General features: G+C 39.1%; 1 protein-coding gene across 4 annotated transcripts in view; it reads right to left on the minus strand.

Annotated features, from left to right (window-relative positions):
* CTNND2 (catenin delta 2) overlaps positions 1 to 22,703 on the minus strand; it is a 557,661-nt gene that overhangs the window by 239,012 nt on the left and 295,946 nt on the right. For 3 of the 4 annotated variants that reach the window (XM_042464992.1, XM_042464991.1, XM_042464993.1), the window contains exon 8: positions 7,852 to 8,104. In XM_042464992.1, the coding sequence (XP_042320926.1) occupies positions 7,852 to 8,104 (253 nt within the window). Of the gene's footprint in view, positions 1 to 7,851; positions 8,171 to 22,703 lie in introns of all 4 variants that reach the window. The other variant, XM_042464994.1, reaches the window with a different exon arrangement.

Genomic DNA, 22,703 nt, shown 5'->3' on the forward strand with positions numbered 1-22,703 from the left:
TAGGAAGGGGCGGTGTTTCTGCACCCCCTAACCCTAGTACGTATTGAATACATACAAGATGGCGGCGCCCTGTTCATACGGGCGCCGCCATCTTTACGTATCGGACGCTGAGCGTCCGTACGTGTTGCAGCCTTTATGATGTAGTGAGTGCGCCCCTGGCGCCTCGCTACGTCACAAACGCGACTCAAAAAGAAGCTCCATTTTGGAGCTTCTTTTTTGGTCCGCGCGGGAGCCGCGCCGTCTGAAGGCTCTGGCTCCCCCGCGGACCTACCGGCGGTGGTGGCAGACCGCCACAAAGCGGCGGTCTGTACCCCACCCTAGACTTATCTGAAAGATGCAGGTAGTTCTCTCTACAGAAAATGCTGTTTCTCACCATAAAATGTTGTTTACTGTGCAAAAAAGATGCAATTTTCCCCAGAGTAAGTCCTGAATGTTAAATATTATTGTCAGGCTCCTTGTCAGAGCTTTCTGACACTTGAAACGCACTTTTAAAAATATTCAGATATATTTGAATAGTCTTTCAACTGTTAGTCTTGATTTCCTCCACTAGTGCAACATACTTACTGCTGTGCAATGGTTACTGTAAGGAGGATGAGCTGCATCGGGAATTCTTTGGCTTCCAAGTGCCCCTAATCTTTTCTTTTGCATGAAAACAACAAAGTGGAATGAAGTAGTTTTATTACCTGCAGCTCATCATTTTGTTTGAACCCAACATTTTGTTTGAACTACACTTTATTTGAAACAAGACAACTTCACACCATGGTTTATTAAGCTGCCTTGTTTCAACCAATAATAATTATAAATCAGGCACTTTCCCCCCATGATTGCTGTCAATCAAACCCTGAAGCAAAAGCTTCCCATTTCTTATTCTTAGCTTTGCAAAAAACAGCAACCCTCTCCAAAAAACAAAACAAAACAAAACCACACAAGAGCCCAAGGCTTTTTGTGTCTGATTCTATACAATGAACCATACTTGAACCAATTGAAAATTTTAAATGTAGCTATTTTAAGAATGTCTACCTTGCCTTTCCCCTCCCTTTCCATAACTTTCCAAATGTTTAAAAATATAGAGATCTGCAGTAATTTGTTTTGAGATTTAAAATTCTTTGCATCCATGGAAGATTTGACTCTTGTAAGATGGCTATTCTGGGGCAGAATAGACGGGAGGGAAGGAGTGGCCACTGGCAAAAAGAAAAGATCTGCTTCTTTTGGGTCTGGGTTTGGGCCTCCTTAGGTGGCCCAGGAGCAACCTGGCATGGCTTGGGGGTGTGCGCTATCCAAGCTGAATGGAAGCCAGCTTTTTACGCCCGTGTGGTTTTGGTCTCCTGTCAACAAAATATGGATGAAGACCCACACATCTTTTAGTATTCCAGGTTGGGAGTACCCACATGCAGATATGCATCCTGGCGATATACTCATGTGAGTAACAGAACTTACATGTTAACAGAATTCAAGTTGACACTGCACACAGAAAGGATTGACCAAGGTTTAAATAAACCTATTGTCATTTCCATATAATTGGCTTGTTTTCCTTCCCAGCCCTCTAACATAATGATAAGACCTGCTGTGCCACAAAAAAGTGCTTTGACTAGGATAGACAAGTGGTGCTTCAGTGCAACGGCGCATAACAGGACACTGTATGTTGTAGAGATGCTGCCTGGCACAATGGAATGAGCACAATGCCAAATTCTTTTTAACATGCATTGACTGGTTAAATACTGAGAGATGCCTGCAAGCTGTACAGTCTCAACAGCAGGAGACAGCATAAGAAATATTTACCCTGAGGGAAGTGAGGAAAGTGCAATGAATACTTTTTAATTGCAAAAAGAGAATTTTAAGATTGTTCTTACTTCATTCTGCTAAATCTGTTATTCCTTGGAGGACATGCTGGGCCAATGTATATATCTACAAGAATACTAAGGTGGGAAAATTGAGAGGACTTAAAGATGTCTTTCTGTCTGTCTCTGTCTTTTTCTCTCACACATTTTTACATAATATCTTGAGTGGGGCTAAATGTTATTTTTTAATTAAACAAGACAAATACACAGAAGAAATACATGTGCATAAAATCGCATGCTCTGGTTGATCTCATAATGATCTTTAATAGTGGTTCACATTCAACAAATTCTAACAAACCAAACAGGTAATATTGTTAGGGCTCCTGGGAAACATTTCAGTTTACTATCTTTAAGCTATGTCTTGCATTTTGTATTTTAATCTCATATTAGTTTTGGCACAATGGAGATGATAATTGCTGCTTATCATAATGAGTTCATTTTTTTAACCTATGAAAAATAGGAAATGATAAACTGCTTGGAAATACAGCTCACTGCTCTTTTTATAAAGTGATGTAAAAATGAGACTTAATGGTTTACAAAGAATACAGAAAATTTAGTTCCTTTTTCCTAGAAAAAGAGAAAAAACAAAACATAGAACATGGCCTTTTAATGGAAGGGTTTTGAAGGTACTATGTCAGTGATTTCATTCTCTGCATGATGGGGAATTAAACTCAGCAGTGGGAATGAAATGGAGCATTAACTTTCAAAGCAAGAGTCATGGGAGGAATGCTTCAGAATATTAACACCAAAATTAACATTAGCCAGAAATAGTTTCTGTGCTGCAATTTCCAAACAGTTGAAGCACTTTATTAAGATAGCTAATGTTTTTAAAGTATAGTTTGTATCTGACTGTCCTAATTAATTCTTCGCTATATAGTGCTTGGGTAAAACAAAATCACCACACAACTGACATGAAGTCTGACCAAGATATTTTACACAGTGGAATTTGTAATGGCACTGCTTTTTTCATATTTGCAGAGGATATATGTGACTAGTTCACATGTTAGAGAAGCAGGAAACTTGAAGTGAGAGCTTTCCCCATTTCTTTGAAGAGGCTCACTGAATTCCCACAAATAAACTAAAGAAGGGAAGCTTGTGGCTATGCAAGTAATGCTAGACCACATCTCAGTTAGTCCTGGACAACTGGCTATGTTGGCTAGGGGAGTGGGAGCTGGAATCCATGAGCAGCTAAAGGCCCACAGCTCCCCATCTAACCTTGATTCAGAGAGTATTAACAGTGTCAGTTCTTTGCCTTTCATGGCTACAAACTGAATCTCTCTGTATATACTATTTTGTTAATCACAGTCATGATCATAACTTGATTCCTTCATCCCAAAATGTACTTATCAGGTTTCTTCCTTCCTCTAGTTTTTCCTTAATTTTCCAAATTGCTGTTTTGAGAAATTCTGCTCTAATTTATCTTTTTGAACATATGGTCAATAAATGAATAAATAGCCAAGGCAATGAGGTCCAGTGAATAATATATTCCTCTACTCCCTGTACCTACAATGATGTGGTTTTGTCTCCCATGTCCTGTTAACATAAAATTTATTGGTTCCCCTCCCTCATAGCCCTTGGTTGTTATTGTGTTTTGTTGTTGTATTTTTGTTTATTCTATGTTGTGAACAACCTTAGGTCCCATAATGAAAGAAAAATGGAGTATGAAATAGACAGACAGACAGATAGACTGATTTGCACATTACACTTTGCATATTTGGAGGGTATATATGTAACAAATGCTGGTTTCGTGCATTATTTGATATTTATTGGGAAACACTAATCTTAAGTTTAAAAAAAAACATGCTTTACCACAGAAGTGAAGAATTACAAATGTAGAAATTTGTACAAATTTGCTGTACAAATTTGTATAGCAAGTACAGTTTGCAAGTAGTATAACCAGAAACAGTTAGGTATGTGAGAAAATATGTAGAGAGGGTAGAGAAGAGAAATAACCCTAAGTTAAGAGTTCAATAATAATGAACCCAGGATAAGCTAGATACATTGGTTAGTGAAGAATAAAGAAGAAACAACATTTCCCTGAGTTTATACTGGCAGTAGCTAGAGCCCTCAATTTTAAACAAAGCTGTAATCTGCCATTTATCACCTATTACCCTTAGTACCTGATAAATTTGTCAAAGTATGGGGGGGGGGGAAGAAAGCTGGGAAATGATAAATTGACACTGAGCAATTATAAGTAAACACAACATTTGGAGCCAGCTAGGCACAAGCTCTAATGGATATGGGACTTCAGTCTGCAGAAGCTGATTCTCAAACCTGTTTCCTATTTTCAAAATTGTTCTCAATCTTTACTATTTATTTCTGTTCCATGAAGTGGCTTCAGAGCTAGTGGTCCAATTTATCACTGTTACCTTCTTTAAGGAAGCAACAAGTAATTTTAGCATTTTTGTTCCCACTGCAGAAATGATTTAAAAAATCATGCAGTTTTTGAAGGCTATCTATAGTTCGGGACTTATTTGATTGCAAAATTTACTCACTGTTCTTTTGTGCAGAGACAGAATGCTCCGCTTGGGGTTAAACAGATGGGCCAAATAAAGCAGTTTGCACCTGTTTTGAAGCTGGGGCTAAAATCTGGAGCAAAAGGAAGCTGGGATATTCTGACTTAGCCCAGAAAATGCACACCTTCAACCCTGGATATAAATGCCCCAATGCAAGAGCGGTTCTGAATGAGTGATCCATCCTAACTCGAAACCTAAAGCTGCATATAAATGCACCAGTGCAGGTGAGCATTAGAAAAAGACAGCTGGTGTACTTGAGCGGTCGGGGCAGCAATACAAAAAAGTGAAAGCGTGACACTTCCAATGGATATAAGTACAACATACCCAAACCAGACAATTGAAGAGGGAGCATGGGATGAAAGCAGCAGTCTGTTTGTGTGATGGTGTGCATGCATGGTGAGAAGGTGACAAAAATTTAACCAGTGGAGTGGCTTGATGCCATGTTGTGTGGTCAAGCCATGCATATTCGGGATGCCTTGGGAGTGGCCAGGGTGGACAGCTGAATTTCAATTTGCTTCCGGAAAATGTGGATTCCAGCCACTTTTTCCTGCTCTTCTGTTCTGCCCCTTGGAAAATCACATTTCCATGCAGAAATGCTATTTTTCTGTACAGAAGTAGCTGTTTTCTGCACAGGGAATTTATTTTGTGCAAAACAGCCACATGGAAATTTTGTGTCAAGTAGATCCCAAGTGGGTTTTTGTCAGGGTTTCTTGATATATGAAAACATGTCTGCTTTTTTAAATTTTTCACATATTTTTAAAAAATATTCTTTATATCTCTAATAATAATAATAATAATAATAATAATAATTTGTATCCTGCCTCTCCCTGTATTGGATCGAGGTGGGTAACAACAAACAAAAACATTAAAATCAAAAATGACAATCAGACCAAAAGATTAAATTACAGGGTAATGAGGAAGGATTGAGTTTCTAGTAAAGCAACAAATTACCATGTGATTAGGTGTTTTGCATTTAATAAGTCCCCACAAGTTTCAGAGGGGTTGTATGCTTCTTTAGAATAAGAAGAATGTTATAGTGGTAGTTCATCACAATAGTACATAACACGAAAATCCTAGTAAAGCAGTCATGTGAGAATGCAGCAACTATAGTGGTTTTTAAAAACATCTAACCAGATAAGAGACAAGGTCTATCTCAATCAATATCAACCATTTTAGTTATTAAAGGAAGATAAAACTTTGCTTGAAGGATCATTTAGGTAGTTACAGATATGAGTGATAAGGGTGAAACACACGGGTCAAATAAAGCAGTGTCAAACCACTTTGAAGGCAGGGCATTTAGATGATACATGCCTCCAAAGTAGGCACAAACTGGACTGAAGCCAGGGCAAAAAGAAGCCGGCATATTCCAATTTAGACTGGAAAATACACACCTTCGAACCTGCATATAAACGCTCTGATGTGAGAGAGGTTCTAAAGGAGCAATCCATTCTAACCATAACCCTAAAGTTGCATATAAATGCATTGGTGCAAGCGTGCATGAAAAAAGGACAGAACCATTGTACAGTATTCAAGCAGTTGGGGTGGCAATGTAAAAAAGGGAAAGCCTGACACTTCCAATGGATGTAATTACAACATACACATAACAGACAGTCCAAAAGGGGGCATGGGGAGAAGGTAAAGTGAAGGGGGCCTATAAGGGAGTCTCCATGATTGTGCTTTGCCAGTGTTTTACTGGGCAAAATGATGCTCCAATGCCCTCTACTAGTGGAGAATTGCAGGTGTGACTCCGTGGCTGTTCAAAGGGGTGGCCATCCAATGGGATAGCATCTAGGCAGCAGACATCTGCCGGTGGCGTGTTTGTGTGATGGTGCACATGTATGGTGAGGAGGCAAGAAAAGAAATTACTCAGGAGTGCAGCTTCATGCCACACTGTGTGATCAGGCCATGTGCATTTGGGCTGCAGTGGGAGAGGACGGTGCAGATAGCGGGGTTCGACCTACTTCCAGAAAATACAGGTTCGAGATGCTTTTTCCAGCCCATTTGTTTTGCTCCATATGTAATCTTTCGTACAGGTGTCAGTGTATTCTACTTGTATATTTTGCAGCTGAACAAGTTAAGTACAGCTAAATAATATTTTATATGCAGTATAAGTATACACAATATCTCAGTTTCATATTATAATATTCAAATATTAAAGGGGAATATAGACATTTGGTTTGCTTTTACTGAAATTTATGAGCAATTTTTTTTCTATAAATGTCTACAACTACTCTGTTATTAATAAAAGAAATGTAAAAAAAGAACAATTTGGTGCACAACATTGTGAAAACTATTTAGTCAAAAGGCATAACACCAAAGCAACATGAAACGAGAAAAGCAGTACAGAAGCACTGACCTCAAGAAGTCTAAAGCGATGTTGTTTTTATAAGTTTTTATAATTTGACAATAAATGTCTAACACCATATGAGGTACAAAAAAGAAAGTGCATTGTAAAAATATTTCCTATTTCTACTTCTCATACTTCTCTTAATTTCATAACTGAAGCTAGTATTGTCTGCTGCAATTAAGTTTCTCTTACAGCATAGCCAAGAGGAATTTTATAGTATGCAAATATTTAAGTAATACTAAGCCAATAATGATGTATCTTTGAACTATTAAAAATGCATGGACATCCATGCGGATGTTATCCGATTAAATTTCACTGTTGCAAATCCAGAGAAGGAGAAAATAAACCATAACCTAATCCACCCTGTTGAATCTGGAATGCATCAAACGCAAAGGACAGAAATACTTGCTTCTGAAACAAAGATGCAATTTTACAGCAAATTGTAAAACCAATTTTAAGTACATTATACAAGTACAAAGCCAAGCTTCTAATCTACTGAATATTTATGTATGTCCAAGAGTATAAGTGCATACAATGAATGAACTGTTTTCACTGGTCCCATTAAACTGTTTAGGATCTATCTACTTAAACACTATGAAAATGGCACCCCTTGCCAATGGAAGTATTATATAAATCAATCATATCATTCTGAAGTTGCAGTTCTTCTAATGCAACTTCAGTTCTAACCCTTTACATTTTTAATTATAAGTCCATATAACAGACCCAATTTTAAGTCTATATGACCAACAAAATGCTCAACCCCAGTCTTCTGACCTAGCAGAATGGATGAAATTTAGCAAAACTATTAATCTTTGGAGACACAACGATGTTTTTTGTCAATGGAAATGTCACAAACAGAAGCTCAAAGTACTAATATAGAGTTCTTTATTAGATCAAATATGTTCAATTTGTTTGTAGAAGGTTTTTTTTTCATGGAAGACGTAATAGAAGAACACAGTAAATATATTCAGATTACTTTCTCATTTTTGTTAAAAGGAAATGGGAAAAATGCAACTAAATTAAATAATGAACCTTGCTGGCCAATTGGTTTGGCTTATTAACACACTACACTTGTAAAATATGAAGCTGGTTGCAACTGTAAAACTCTTTACGAGTTCATAACTGTAGATAAAAGTAAGGTTTCACCCACCTGGGATCTTTTTGAATGCTATCAATTGAAGGTGACCTAGCCAAGGTTCCCTCAGGTGGGATGGCTGGTCCAGATTTGCTGTATGGTGATTCAACAGAAGGACAATACTGCAGCTGTCGGTAGGGGTCTGCGTAATTGGAGGCTGGGCCTGCTGCATAGCTGGCCCTCTGGAAGGTCGCTGTTGCATTCTGTGTGCCGTGTTGACTGCCTGTGCGCTGTAAGGGTACGGAGTCGACACCAGGGGAAGATGGGGCTACGACAGGAAAGTAGGGACAAAGTAAAAAATTGAGGACCTGTTCACAGAAATGGTTAACCAGGTCTAGGCAGAGGAAAAAATACACACATATAAACAGGGGTTTGAAAAGAACAAGAAAAACAAAAACAAAGAACATTGTCAAACCTGAAACCATAATGAAATACAGACTAACTACTTACACCATATAAAAAATACTACCCACAGATAAAGCGTACAAACAAAAACAAAATCCCCAGACACTGCAGTGCTCCTTTAATTCATTAGCTTTTTTTGTTTTGTTTTTGGAAGAGTGACTTTAAAATGAAAAAAAAATGATACCTTATAACTGTAGCTCTGTTTCAGGGATGTCAGATAAAACATTTTAAAAAGACTAAAATAAGCATTTATATATCCCTTCATCTCCTTTCTGGAAGCTAATATTACACAAGAATAATGGAAACAATTATTGAATGAATAGAAAATTCACATTTAAAATTTTGGTGTTAAACATTTATATGTCCCAACACCACACTAAGAATGGTACCTGCCTACAAGCAAAGGTGAGATATAATGCCTTCTCGGGTATTAGCAGCAGCAGTGTAATTAGATTTCCCACTCCTAGATTAATATTCATTTATCTTATTACAAATATTCATTTATCTTATTACAATTCCAAGGAAAGATATGTGTAAAACAAAGTGCAACCTCTTTCCAAATGAGGTACAATTCATTCCATTCCAAATGAAAAACTCTTGTCAGTTCCTTCTCACTCTAGTTGACTCCCCCCCCCACCCCAGTCACACAAGTTTCTTGTATTTGTGGTTGATGGGAGAAAGGCATTTGTATCAGGATGCATCATCATAGATCATGCACTAGGAACCTTTCTGAAGAATTTCAGGTGGTATACAAATTCAGAAAACCTTTACCAGAGGGTTCAGTCCAACATGATGAAAAAGTTGTTCTTCAGTGAATAAAGCCCAAATTAATCAATCTTTGGTTGATCTGTGACTGTTGTCTTAAACAGGTTAACATACATTCCATATTATATTGTATTTACTTCCAGTTGGTTACTAGTTAACCAGCTCTGCAGTCTTGTGCATACTTACTTGGGAATAAATAATATTCAGTGCAACAACACTTACATACATGTAAATGTGCATAGGACCAGATTAAATTATAATATAATTCTCACTAAAAGACTCTGGGAGAACCCACCTAGGCCAAACCACAAATAGAATAAAGTGAGGGAGACAAAAAGGCTATAGTGCTTTCCCCAGCTCACATATGAACTAAGCCTCTGGAAAATGTTCAGTTTCTCCTTTCTGTTAATGTCATAATTAAGCTTCAACCCAAAAACACTCTGAAAAAAGACTCAGGTCTGGAAACCCAAGTCCTCTGACAAGGAGGTAAAAACTGATGGGCATAGGGCATGATCTGGAGAAACAACAACAAAAAAGTGCTTAAACCTTTCCTTGACCAGCACTGCTTCCATATGTAGTGTCTCTCTGTATCCAAGGATTCTGCATGCAGATTCAACTATCCATGGCTTGAATTTAAAAAATAATATCCAAAAAGCAAACCTTGATTTTGTCATAAAGAACAGATTTTACTACACAATTGCATATAATGGGACTTGAGCATCCATGGACTTTGGTATCTACAGGAGTCCTGGAACCAAACCCCAGTGGATGTTTGCTCTACTGCTTTTCTCCAGTGAGAAATGCATGGCCAGTACATCTGCAACAGGCAGAAAGAGAAGTGTGCAAAAGGAGAAATAGCATACAGTATGGGTTAAGCATCTTCTGCTCTCTTCCTTCAAATCATGGCCTTCTCCCATCACATCTTAATGTTTTTTATCCATCCCCCATCCCCTCAGCACCCCCATTTTGCCTAAAATGAACAGTCATCCTAGGTTATGCAATCAAAGTAATGTCAGTACAATTTTTTTTTCATGTAAAGGTACAGAGAAAATAATACTTTCCCTTATGACTTTGGAATTGCTACATATTATTCATCAACTTCAACTTATTGTGGCAAATATTTGTTAACTAAGATTATTAAGACATGTGAACGTGAGATAATTAAGACATGGGACAGAATTCACACACTATTTTGTTACTGTCAATGTTAGCAGACCACTGGAGATTAAACTGTCATTATCCAATTGTTTTTGTCATATTGGGCTCCTTTTACTCTTATCTTGAAAATGTAAGTTAGGAGATGTTTCAGCTCTATCCTTCCATCTACCTATCCATCCATAAGAATTAAGTTTTCTCATCACATAATTGCAATTTTCTGATGGAATTTTTTTTTTTTACCAAGCACTGCAACAGGTTATAATGAAGTTCACTTTAAATTTCCATCTCCTAAATGTTCCACGTAATGTTTAAAAATACCAGTTAGGATATAAGCATATATGCAACATTTTTCAGCTTGAAAAAAGCACATGTTTTATTCATTCCAGTTTGAGTTCAATATTCCTTTTCTTCATGCAATTTTCATTTGATGTATATGGAACAGCAAGCTGAACTACATAATGCAGTTGTTAATTATGGCAATGGTCATGATGGTGCAATACTGAAAAACCTTTAGTTAGTAAACATTAAAAAAGAATGCAACAATATCACATCATTTTAGTCCACATGCGTAAAAGCTGATATTTAGCTTGAATGAGCATGATGTATATTAACAGCAAATTTAGAGATCCCACACCTATCAGTAACGCAATGAAGGTGGGGGGGGGTCACCGACACACAAGAATTCTTCAGTCTTAGGTGTTTCTCCACAGGTAGGCTGAGAGGAAAAAACAGTTCATAAATGGAAACATACATACATAAAAGAAAAAAAAAGGAATGACCCAACGCATATTGAACATGCTCTTTGCTCACCAGGCATCACAGAATGTAAGAGCAGTTGAATATCAGCTGGGGAAAAGGGATAAAGAGGAAATTGAAAGAGGGGAAATGCAATACACAAACCCTTTATAAAGCAACACAGGAAATACTATTGTCAAGAAGGAAATAGGCTGAGGAGCATGTGAGAAGCTTGAGGAGTGGGCGTGATTAAAAGGAAAGTATTTTCTCCAGTAATCATCAGTGGCAGTAGTCTCTAAGGACTCTGTCCTGCTCCCCTAATATTCTAACTCAGTGTTTAATGTTCTACGACAATTCCACTGTTGAATGTCAAGACGAGGAGTGCTGAATAACAAGTATAGCAATAGTAAGTACATTTCTATACTCTTTATCAGTGCACTTAAGTACTCCCTAAGCGGTTTACAATGTGTAAGCTAATTGCCCCCAACAAGCTGGGTACTCATTTTAGTGACCTCAGAAGGATGCCAGGCTGTCCACTCTGAGCCCCTGGCTGGTACTGAACTCACAACCTTGTGGTTTGTGGGTGAGTGGCTGCAGTACAGGCAGCCACCAGGGCAATTCATCTACCCTTGGAACTCATGTTTCATGTTCGTAAGCCATGGGAGGGATTTCCCAATTTCTTACAGGCCTCCAGTGCCTATTATACATTTCACAATGACTAATCATATTAAATGAATCTATATAACAGATATACAAGTGTTGTTGTTGTGTGCCTTCAAGTAGTTTCTGAACTATGGTGACCCTAAGGCTATAAGCTAAGGTTATGGGGTTTTCTTGGCAAGATTAGTTCAGAGGAGGTTTTCCACTTCCTTCCCCTGAGGCTGGGAGCATGTGACTTGCCCAAGGTGACCCAGCGGATTTCATGACTGAGATGAGAATCAAACCCTGGTATCCAGAGTTGCATTCCAACACTCAAACCACTATATCTCACTGGGTCTCCCTACAAAGGTGTATGAAGTTTAAAAACCCAGGAAGCTTCTAGAATTAAAATAAAGACATATTAAATCTCTGTAATCATAATATCTGTCATCCTAACAAGGTATTGTTAGCTTTTGGAGGAGAAACAATGGAGATTGTCAGATGGTGAAAAAGGATGGGAGAGAAGTGGGATGCTCCTGTCCTTATCGCGCGATTGTAGGTATATTATCAGACAATGTCTTGAGGTGTCACTCTCCTGTCAGTGAAGTGGAATGGCCACATAACTTTTTATTGATGGCAGTTTCCTGTCAATAAAAAGTTACAGAGCCATTCCACTTCACTGGCGAGAGATGGGCAGAATAAGAATGACCCTGTGGGATATCATCTGATAATCTTCCCGCAATCGTGCAATAAGGACGGGAGTGTCCCGCTTCTCTCTTATCCTTTTTCACCATCTGATAATCTCCATAATAGCTCATTACCTGCATTGGGTGTGCTGTAGTTTACATAAATCTTTCTGATTTCAAAACGACTGCACACACAACTGTATGTTGGATCATGTTCAATGAATAAGTATAAACAGCTCAAATACATGATTGGGCATCATACAAAAAAAAATTACCGCAAAGCTGAGGAGTTTTAGGAAACCATTTTGCAAGCCTCGAAAATTAACGAGAAAGAAAAATCTACATTGAATCCTGAGGCTTTCTGTGGATAAGGCTAAAATTTTGCCTATGTATTGCTTCTATGTAATAGAATATACAGTGGTCCCTTGGCTTATGCAGGGGGTTCGTTCCGGACCCCCCGTGTAAGCCAAAAACATGTAAGCTTGAGTCCCATTTGATTGAATGGGGCTTGTGCTCGCATCACGGGAGAGCACTTGTGCCGTGGGTGCATGCGCCATTCACTCTCCCATTACACGGCTTCTGCGTAAGCTGGAAGCCACATATGAGGTGCCCGCCTATAGTGCAGGCGCACTGTATAAAATACCTGTGGTGAATGTGAGATCTTAGCAGCAACACAAAGACACTAATTTAGGACTGACAAATACACATGCTGTTTTGAAGAATATGTGTGTTTCTGTAAAAGGATGCAATGGTAACAACTTCAATAGCAATAGCAATTTCATTTATATACCGCTTCATACTGAACTAAACAGTCTCTGAACAGTTTACAACTATAAGCTAATTGCCCCCAACAAGTTGGGTACTCATTTTAGCGACCTTGGAAGGATGCAAGGCTGAGTTGACTCTGAGCCCCTGGCTGGGATTGAACTCACAACTTTGTGGCTTGTGACTGAGTGGCTGCAGTACTGACATTTAACCAATGCACCACCAGGGTTAACTTCATGCTGGTGTAACAGTAACATCACAGACCGAGTGAGAGATCTTTTCCCACAAGCAACAGTACTATACCTCTTTCAGTTCTAGCCACATTCCTATCCAACATCTTCCACTATAATTCATAATACAAAGTAATTAAAAAACCCTCTGTGTATTAATTACAAACTGATATTTACTGTAGCTGAAAATTATTTTTATTCCTATAGGCAGAGGATTTGTCTGAATTTATGGTAGACTTTTGGCACAGAGATGAGGTAGAAGTTTTTGCAGTCTACTTAATCCCTCCCCTCCTAATATGAGTTATAATGTTCATCTATTAGAAACAGGTGTTGGGGGAAACTTCAAAATAGTGGCAACTAAGGGAGGTACAGCCAACTATCTATTGCATAAACCTGTATCTTGAGTTATTACAGATTTGGGATACAAAGGCTGATCCACACTGTAGAAATAATCCAGTTTGACACCACTTTAGCTGCCCTGGCTCAGTGCTATGGAGTCCTGAGATTTGTAGTTTGTTACAGTACAAGAGCTCTCTGACAGAGAAGACTAAAATGATCTCACAAAACTATAATTCCCAGATTCCATAGCACTGAGCTATGGCAGTTAAAGAGGTGTCAGATTGGATTATACAGTTTAAGACACAAGTAAACGTCAAGTCAAAGGCAACTGGGCAACACTCCTGTTCAACTGGTAAGGAACGCTGAGGCTGAGAGAGAGTCAAACCCAATGATAGAAACAGTAATTTCACATTTTCTTGTTCTCAATGAGAAGTGGTAAAATGTCATGAAATTTTCATATTTTGAAACTTATTGAAAAAAATTCACAGAAGGTTCTTCCATAAAACCATTAGTTCGGCAAAGATTTTTTTAGGACTCTTAAAATATTTTTAAAAATTGAAAAATGTGAAAAACTCTATCATTGTTGTCATCGTAGTCATCATCGTCATCGTCATCATCTTTTGCCTTTCTCTTAAAATTGAGACTCAAGGTAACTTACAGTTTAAAAACACAAAACAGCTAAAAAGTAGGGAGAGCTTTTGAAACTATCCATTGTTGAAGATTTTATTGAAATTCTTCAATATGAATATTTAAATCCCTAAGCAATCAGTCATGACAGATAATATTTACTTACAATTTAACTTCTTGTATTTAAACTAGTGGGAGTCAGAAACTCTTGCCAATTTGTCAGCAAATATTGTTGTACCACCTTCCCAAAGTAAACAAATTTCAAATAACTTCCCGATTGTGCAATTCTGTTATTATATATTGTTTTTCAGATTGTTTACTTCATCAGTTTTTTTCTTCTTCTGCCAGTGCCAGTTCATTCTTATCCCCATCGCAAGCAACATAGGAATAATCTTCATTCCAAGCCTAGAGAAAAATCTGCTTATTGTCCCCAAAGTAATTAAAAGTATAGCTTCTTCCATTCCTCATTTTCCCCACCTAATTTTTAAGGGTTGATTTTATAATGAGATCTTGCCAGCTACTTTCTTTTATATGCTAAATCCATACATACTCTAAACTCCCAATTGCTCTACAGATGTTATTCCTTTTTTTACTGCCACACCTCAAGGGCAGAAAGGAAAACAACTGCCTTAAATTAATTGTGGCAAAAAAAATAATAATTTGTTTGACGTATTTCTATTTCAAAGTGCTAAGATGTCAAACAATCAGCACAACTGTAAAAGAGCAAAACAACAGAAACATTAACAATAACAACAACAACAACAACAACAACAAAACAACACATTTTGAAAGACATGGAGATTTTAAAAGAAAAAACAAACACCCAACGACACTCAAGAGCTGCAGTGCTCATGCTAATATTTTCTTAAAGAAACCAGTCTTGGTGCCCAAAAAATTAAACAAACAAATAAGGAAGAAAGGAAGGAAGTAGTGAGTAGAGATGGCTTCATTTTGGACGAGAACCATGTACCGACAGAGTTCAACAAATGTGAACAAAAAAGGAAGAGAAAGGTACATAATAAACTGAAATAAAAGGATGCAAGAGGTATTATTTGGAAGTCACAACCTGGCAGCTGTACTTAGGATTTAAAAAAAAAAACTTAACCCCTTAAATGAAAAAGGGCTATTCTGTACATATAACTGGGGAATGTTTGTGGACAGCTACAAACAACATGCACAACGTGGTTAAGGGGAAACAATGGGTATGTTCATAATCAAGTGGGAATGTGATTCCCCATGCAGGGGTGATCTGGGTTACTGCATAGATCTCCACCTTCAGTGCACAACAACACCACATTTTTCCTTCAAAGTACTCAAGATAGAGTACATGGTTCTCTTCATCCATATTTATTCTCACAGTCACCTATAAATTTGGTTATAATGAGAAAGTGACTCATCCATAGTCACCCAGGTGAGCGGGAGTTTGAAGCTGAGTCTCCCATGTCTATATATGACAGTCTAAATTAGGGCTGGGGGGGAAAAACAGCCTTCCATTAGACTGTAACTCCCATCAGACCTCACCAGTATGATATTCTGGCAGTAGTACCTCAATGACATATGGAGTTCTATAGTACAATGGCTTCCTGGCCAAGAATGGGTATGAATTTAGCAATACCGTGTTATCATCAGTTACTATAACTGTGAAGAGTCAGTTTGCCTATTTTGTATATATTTAAGCCAGGGATAGAGTGTGTGCTGTAGTGGTTTGAGCTGGATCACAACTCTAGAGACCAGGGTTTCATGCCGCACTCCGCCATGAAAATCCATCGGGTGACCTTGGTTGAGTCACACATTCTCAGTCCTAGAAAACTCCATGAGAGGTTTGCCTTACAGATGCCATAAGACAGAAATGACTTGAAGGCACACAACAATCACAAAAGAGGATGTAGCCAACAGGTTAAATTGTCAAATTGTTCCCAAATGAAATTTCACCATGTTCTCCCTTTCCTGAATTTTAGGCCCAGAGAACTAACTGTCTGTCTGTCTGTCTGTCCATCCTTCCTTCCCCCAACAGGACGAGTGCCACCTCCCGTTGGGGGAAAGAGGTGTGCCCAAAAGGTGGCAATATTGTCCTATGTACATAAGGACAGTTTTAAAGATCTTTGAGAGAGTGTAAGTGGCAGAAGAGGTAGCTCTCTGAGGTCACCTAGGAAGCATTGTGGACCCCAAACCCTGGCCGTTAGCTTTCCCTAATTTAAAAATTCATTCAATTGCTATGGACAGAAGTTATTTCATTTCTTTGCCCTTTAACTATATTTTTGATGATGCCCCCCTACTCATTTATGAACTTCATGCATTAGTGAAGTGGACCTTCTTTCACAGATGATTCTACTAGTCAGTATTTAAGGTGTGGTAAGACCTAAGTTGTTTTCTTGACTCTAATTAGCAAACTGTACCCAGTAGTTTTTTGTGGTTTTTTTGGGGGGTTATGGGGCCATGTTCTAGAAGAGTTTATTCCTAACATTTTGCCAGCAGCTGAGATGGAGTAGCCATGGGAAGCCCTCTGAGCCCCGTGATAGCAAACTTTCACATGGAACACTTTGAAAAGCAAGTCCTGGAAACAGCACCAAAAAAGCCCACAACATGGTTCCAATATGTGGATGACACTTTCACAATCTGGAGCCACGGAGAAGAAGATCTTACTGTGTTTTTGAACCATTTGAATAACATCCACCCAAATATCCAATTCACGACGGAAAAAGAAAAGGAAGGAATAGTGCCATTCTTGGATATCCTGGTAATCTGCAAATCGAATTAATGGTTGGGCCACACAGTATACAGAAAAACTATACATATGGACCTACACAAGAACTCCAACCATCACCCAGGACAAAAAAGAAGCACAATAACAACATTGGTAGATCAGGCAAAAAGGATCTGCGAATCCCACTTCTGAAAAGATGAATTGAACTACCTGGACTGGGCTCTACAGGCTAATGGTTACTCCAGTTCAGACATCAGAAAGGCTGCCAGATTCAGAAAAATCCATAGGAGTGAAGACAAACAACCACCCAAAGGGAAGGTATTTTTACCATACATCAAAGGAATCACAGAGAATAGGGAGCTGGTGAGGAAACACAACCAAATGGTCTACAAACCAACCAAGAAAATCTGGCAAATGCTGCACTCAGCGAAGGACAGGAGAGACCCTCTCACAGCCTCTGGAGTTTACTGCATACTGGGCAGCTGTGGACAAGTCTACATAGGCGGGGTACAGACCGCCGCTTTGCGGTGGTCTGCCGCCACCGCCGGCTAGTCCGTGGGGGAGCCGGAGCCACCACACGGCGCGGCTCCCCTGCGGACTGAAAAAGAAGCTCCAAAATGGAGCTTCTTTTCAAGTCGCGTTTGCGACGTAGCGAGGCGCCAGGGGCGCACTCGCTACGTCACAAAGGACGCGATGCGTACGGACGCTCAGCGTCCGATACGCAAAGATGGCGCCGGCCATGTAGAAGGGCCGGTGCCATCTTGTACGGACGGAGTCCGTACTAGTCCCAGGGGCGTCTAAAAGAGACGCCCCCTTTTTAAAATGGGACGTCCTCCGGACGTCCCAAATGCCGGTGCAGAAAGCACCATAGGGAATGCCAAACACAGTTTTCAAATATGAATCAAGGAACACCAGAGACACTGCAGGCTGGGTCAGCTAGAAAAATCAGCCGTAGCAGAACATGTTATAAACCATCCTGGGCATAAAATGCTCTGTGAAAACACTGAAATTCTGGATCATGCCAACAATTATCAGGTCAGTATGCACAGGGAAGCCATTGAAATGCATAAACACCTGGAGAATTTTAATAGGCAAGAAGAAACCATAGCTTTTGGTGGATTTTTCAGGCTATATGGCCATGTTCTAGAAGAGCTTATTCCATGCTAGCATTCTCTGAAAATGCCAGCCGCAGATGCTGGCAAAACGTCAGGAATAAACTCTTCTAGAACATGGCCACATAGCCCCCCAAAAAACCCACAAAAAACTATGGATGCCAGCTATGAAAGCCTTCGACTTCACAAAGAAGAAACCCTTAAAGTAAACAAAGTTTGGCTATTAATCTTGAAAAACACCAAATCAAGGCCTAGCAAATGCAAATGAAAACCACCCAGGGTCAGGAGGTTTCCCAGCAGACAATGGATCAATAATTAAATAGACAACCTGAGGCCTTGCCATTCAACGTCGGAACAATACACAGATTAACATGCAAATCACTTCCTCTCAACCAACAGCCCACCCTCTTCCATGCCAATATTCTCTGAAGATGCCAGCCACAGCTGCTGGCAAAACATCAAAAATAAACTTTTATAGAACACGGCCTCATAGCCCAAAAAACCCACAAAAAACTATGGATACCGGCTGTGAAAGACTTCGACTTCACATTGTATCCAGTAGGTTGAGGCAACAGTTTTATATTTTCTCAAACTGTTTATTCGACTATATAGTAGAATGATTGTATTTTGGAACCAACATTTATATATAGTACAGTATAGTAAAGCTAGAAATAAATCGAAAACACTGAAAATGGTAAGCTAAGCATGGGGAGAGGATCCTTTATGATGAGAGTATCAGAACTGTTATAGCAGCTCGACTATACATTCAGAGCTGAAAAGTGGTATTCACATGATCTTACATACCATCATTTAAAAACAAAAAACATTCATTGAATAATTTTCTGACTTCTGCCTTGAAGCTCAGGACACAATATTTTACCCTGTAACAGCATTCAGGCAAACAGAAAGTGAATGAAATCTTGGATTGTAGCATTTTCATCTTCATAAGCTTGAGGGAAGGAGAATTTCACCTAGGCTTAAGCAATTTACTAGCATGATTATCTCTGTAGACTGGGAAAGTGGACCAAAATTATATGCTGTGTTTCAAGATAAATCTTAATTTAAATTTAGGTTTAAACTGAATAGGCAAAAACAAAGAGCTGAAATAGAGGCCAAAACAACACCTGTGCAGTTTCCTTTGATGTAAGGGGATTAATGGACAGTATTAGAATTGCAACACACTCATACACAACTAGTAATAGACATATATAGGTCAATTTCTTCCACAGCAATTTAACATGAACATTTCATTCATAAAAATCATTAATACAATACTTGTCCATCATAAGCACAGTATCAATATCTGAATTTTGTTGTTGTTGCTTCATTTTTGCAGAGATTGCACTAGGATATTCCAGTCTATTTTGCAGAGGCGATTCTGACTTGTCATATGTCCAAGAACCAAACAAAGACACAATGCTACTCCAGCTATTTTTAGGGGTTTTCCTTATTTCTCCACTACCTCCAATATACTTCTTTTTGATATGTCATTTTGTATTTTTCTTAAATGAGATTCCCCTTGTTGTTCAGCTTTTCAGTTGTAGATTTTTCCAGTATTTAAAACAAGCAGGAACCAAATGCAGGGACATGCTGTCCCTCATTTTGCTCCCTGCATACAGTTGCAATTATAATTCATCAGTTTATCTTCACTTGCTCTACCACTACCCTTTGTCATTTCATCTTTTCCTTTCCATAAGCCAGGGAGGAGAGGAGAGCAAAGAAAATGGAGAAATAGCATATTTTGGTTTTCAGATTTATGAAAATAAAAGATGTGCCTTACAAGTTAAACTTTGACTTTCCTTATACTGGCATGATCTTATATCCTGGCCAGTTTCTTTTAAAAATAGTGTTTATTGCTATTGTTTATAAATCATTGGTTTTATACTGCTTTCTTTTACTTGTTCAAATCAATATCAACTAGAGCAGAACCACCAAGTGGATGGACCATGTTAAATCAATATGCAATGGCTTATATTCCACAACTCTTTCAACTGACTAGATACTAAAATGTATCCAGCTAATTAGGTTTCCAAAGGCCTTTGGAAGGTGGTTAGAAGATAACATAAGAACAAAAGAAGACACCTGCTATATCAAATCAAAGGTCCTACTGCAGCTCCCTGTTTTACCTAACACTGAACACCCAACCAAATGCCTCCTTGAAACTCACAAGCAAGGCATAAGTATATTAGCATCTTCCTATTCACTATCCCGAGCATGTGATACTGTATATTGTATATACTTGTATATAAGTCAAGGAAAGCTTACAAAAAATTGATCCCCAAAATGGGTCAATATGGCAATTTCCCCAGTCTAGCTGTCTCCTGATGGGGGATGGAGGGCAAGCACTCATGTCCCAACTCTCATCCCCAGCCTGGCTGCCCCACAGGAGACATCCAGGGTGGGGAGGAGGAGGGAAGGCAAGTGCATGCCCCTCAAGACTCTCCCCAGCCCAAATGTTTCCTGAGGGAACAGCTGGTGGTGCAGAGGGGGATAAAGGATGTCTGGCCTGTTCAGCACCAGAACTGGGTTTTGCCCCTCTTACTGCTGGTTTTCAAACATTCCCAGGAAACAGCATTTTCTACATAGAAATAATATCTATTTGCAGAAATATTATATTATATTATATGAAGAATACAGGCATACCTCTATTAACAAAGCCTCTGACAAAGAAGTTCCTTTTTACAAAGTCTTTTAATGCTTTCTGGACCCTCTTTCCCTCTTAGTAGCTAGAGGTTTATTAACAGCATCAGCACTGTGAGACTGATGAAGAAAAGCTAGATAAACATGTTTTTGATATCAGATTACAGCAGTGTGTCTGCAGTAATCAATGTAATAAAGCCTGGGCTGAGAAAGAATGGGATTCTGCTCTAGTAAATCTTACTGTACCTGTGTATACAGTAAGCAAGGTAAAAAGCATCCACTTCCAGAATCTTATTTTGTGCAAAATAAGTCCCATGGTGCAAAGATTCTTATCAGTTCAGGATTCTCCTTGTTAAGGTTTCCCAACTTGTGAAAATACGCCAACTGCATTCCTTCCCGGAGCAAAGGGACCTAGAAACTGTAGTACAAACACTGGTAATGTCATGACTCGATTTCTGTAATGCTGTCTACATGGGGCTACCCTCGTGCCTAGTCCGGAAACTTCAACTAGTCTAAAATATGGCAGCCAGATTAGTCGTCGGGACAGCTCGAGGTGACCACCTTACTCCCATTTTAAAATCTCTCCACTGGCTGCCTATTAGTTTCCGGGCGTAGTACAGGTGTGGGTTAAAGCCCTTCATGGCTTGGGTTCAACTTATCTGCAGGATTGCCTCATTCCATACAATCCACCCCACAAACTTAGGTCCTCTGGGAAAAACCTACTACAACCAATAAAGACCAGGTTGACTATGGTTACCCAGAGGGCCTTTTCATCCACTCCTACCAAACCATAGAATGGCCTGTCGGAGGAACACTACCAACCTTGACAGCTTTAAAAAAGCTCTTCCAACAGACCTTCCCTGAGTAACCCACCTAGTTTCCCATGGATACGAAATATCATAGAGAACACCCAAAATTGTCCATCTCCCATCTCCAACTGCTTTCATTGTGTTAAGTATGTAATTGTTTTAATGGTATTTAATGGGGGGGGGGGAAATAATAGAATGCATTTTAATGTATGTTGTATTTTATCCTGTATTTTATGGATGTTGTGAGCTGCCTTGATCCGACAGGAGAGGCAGGGTAACAATAAATTTATTATTATTATTAATAAATACTTCTTTCAACCATTTGGGGGAAATAGTTTTGAATATTTGTCCCATTACTTGACTGAACCATCCCACTGTTAGCCCAATTTCAGCTAAAATGAAAGACGATGTGACTTTCAGATCCCTCTCCCACTTTTTGAAATAGATGTTTTATGTCATGTTAGGGGATAGGGGGAGGTTAGGAGTTGTTGATGGCTTAGAGAACAGCTGTTTGATGCAGAAAAGCATTTTTCAGTTGAAAGAGTATCATATTTTTAAAAACTGGGAGAGACTTTTTGGAGGTCTAGGGAAAAGTGGAGGACATGAAAAAACCCTGGGGACTATATACACTTCATGGTCTGGATTTTCTGCAGCCCCTCCCACATGAAATGCCTATTCCAAAGCAAGGGATGCCATTTTAAATATAAGGCATGTTATATGGCCCCCAGGCAGCTTAGGTTTTTCTGGCCCCAGAGCTACCCTGGTGTCCTCTTGTTAACTGAGCCCCCTCTGTTGTGATATCTGGTAGCTGTTTGCATGCACATCCCACTGTCCCACCTGCCACCACTGGCAAGAGTTGCTCACTCTGTGATCAGAATGAGGCACATAGCCTCAATCACATGGCTGGGCACCTTGTTCTAACCTCAGAGCAAGTAACTATCATCACCAGTGGCTAGCAGCACAGCACCCAGCATCACAATGGAGGGAAGATCCAGAGCAAAAAGTGAGATTTTAAAATTTGTCATAAGGAGAGTATACTCCAGTTTTGGTGCTGAATGAGCCAGATGTCATCTGGACTGTTCATATCAGAACAGGTTTGGGCCGTGCACCATTTCAACTGATCACCGAGAGGATGAGGGAGAATGTTTTATTTGGCTCATGCTAATAGGGCATTAGAAACAAATAAAGTAGCCTTCTCCTAACACAGTTATCAAAAGCGTCTTTGAATCAGGTGATAGCTTCAATTCAACACA

Source organism: Sceloporus undulatus, chromosome 4 (genome assembly GCF_019175285.1).
Source record: "Sceloporus undulatus isolate JIND9_A2432 ecotype Alabama chromosome 4, SceUnd_v1.1, whole genome shotgun sequence".
In the NCBI taxonomy this organism is placed as follows: domain Eukaryota; kingdom Metazoa; phylum Chordata; class Lepidosauria; order Squamata; family Phrynosomatidae; genus Sceloporus; species Sceloporus undulatus.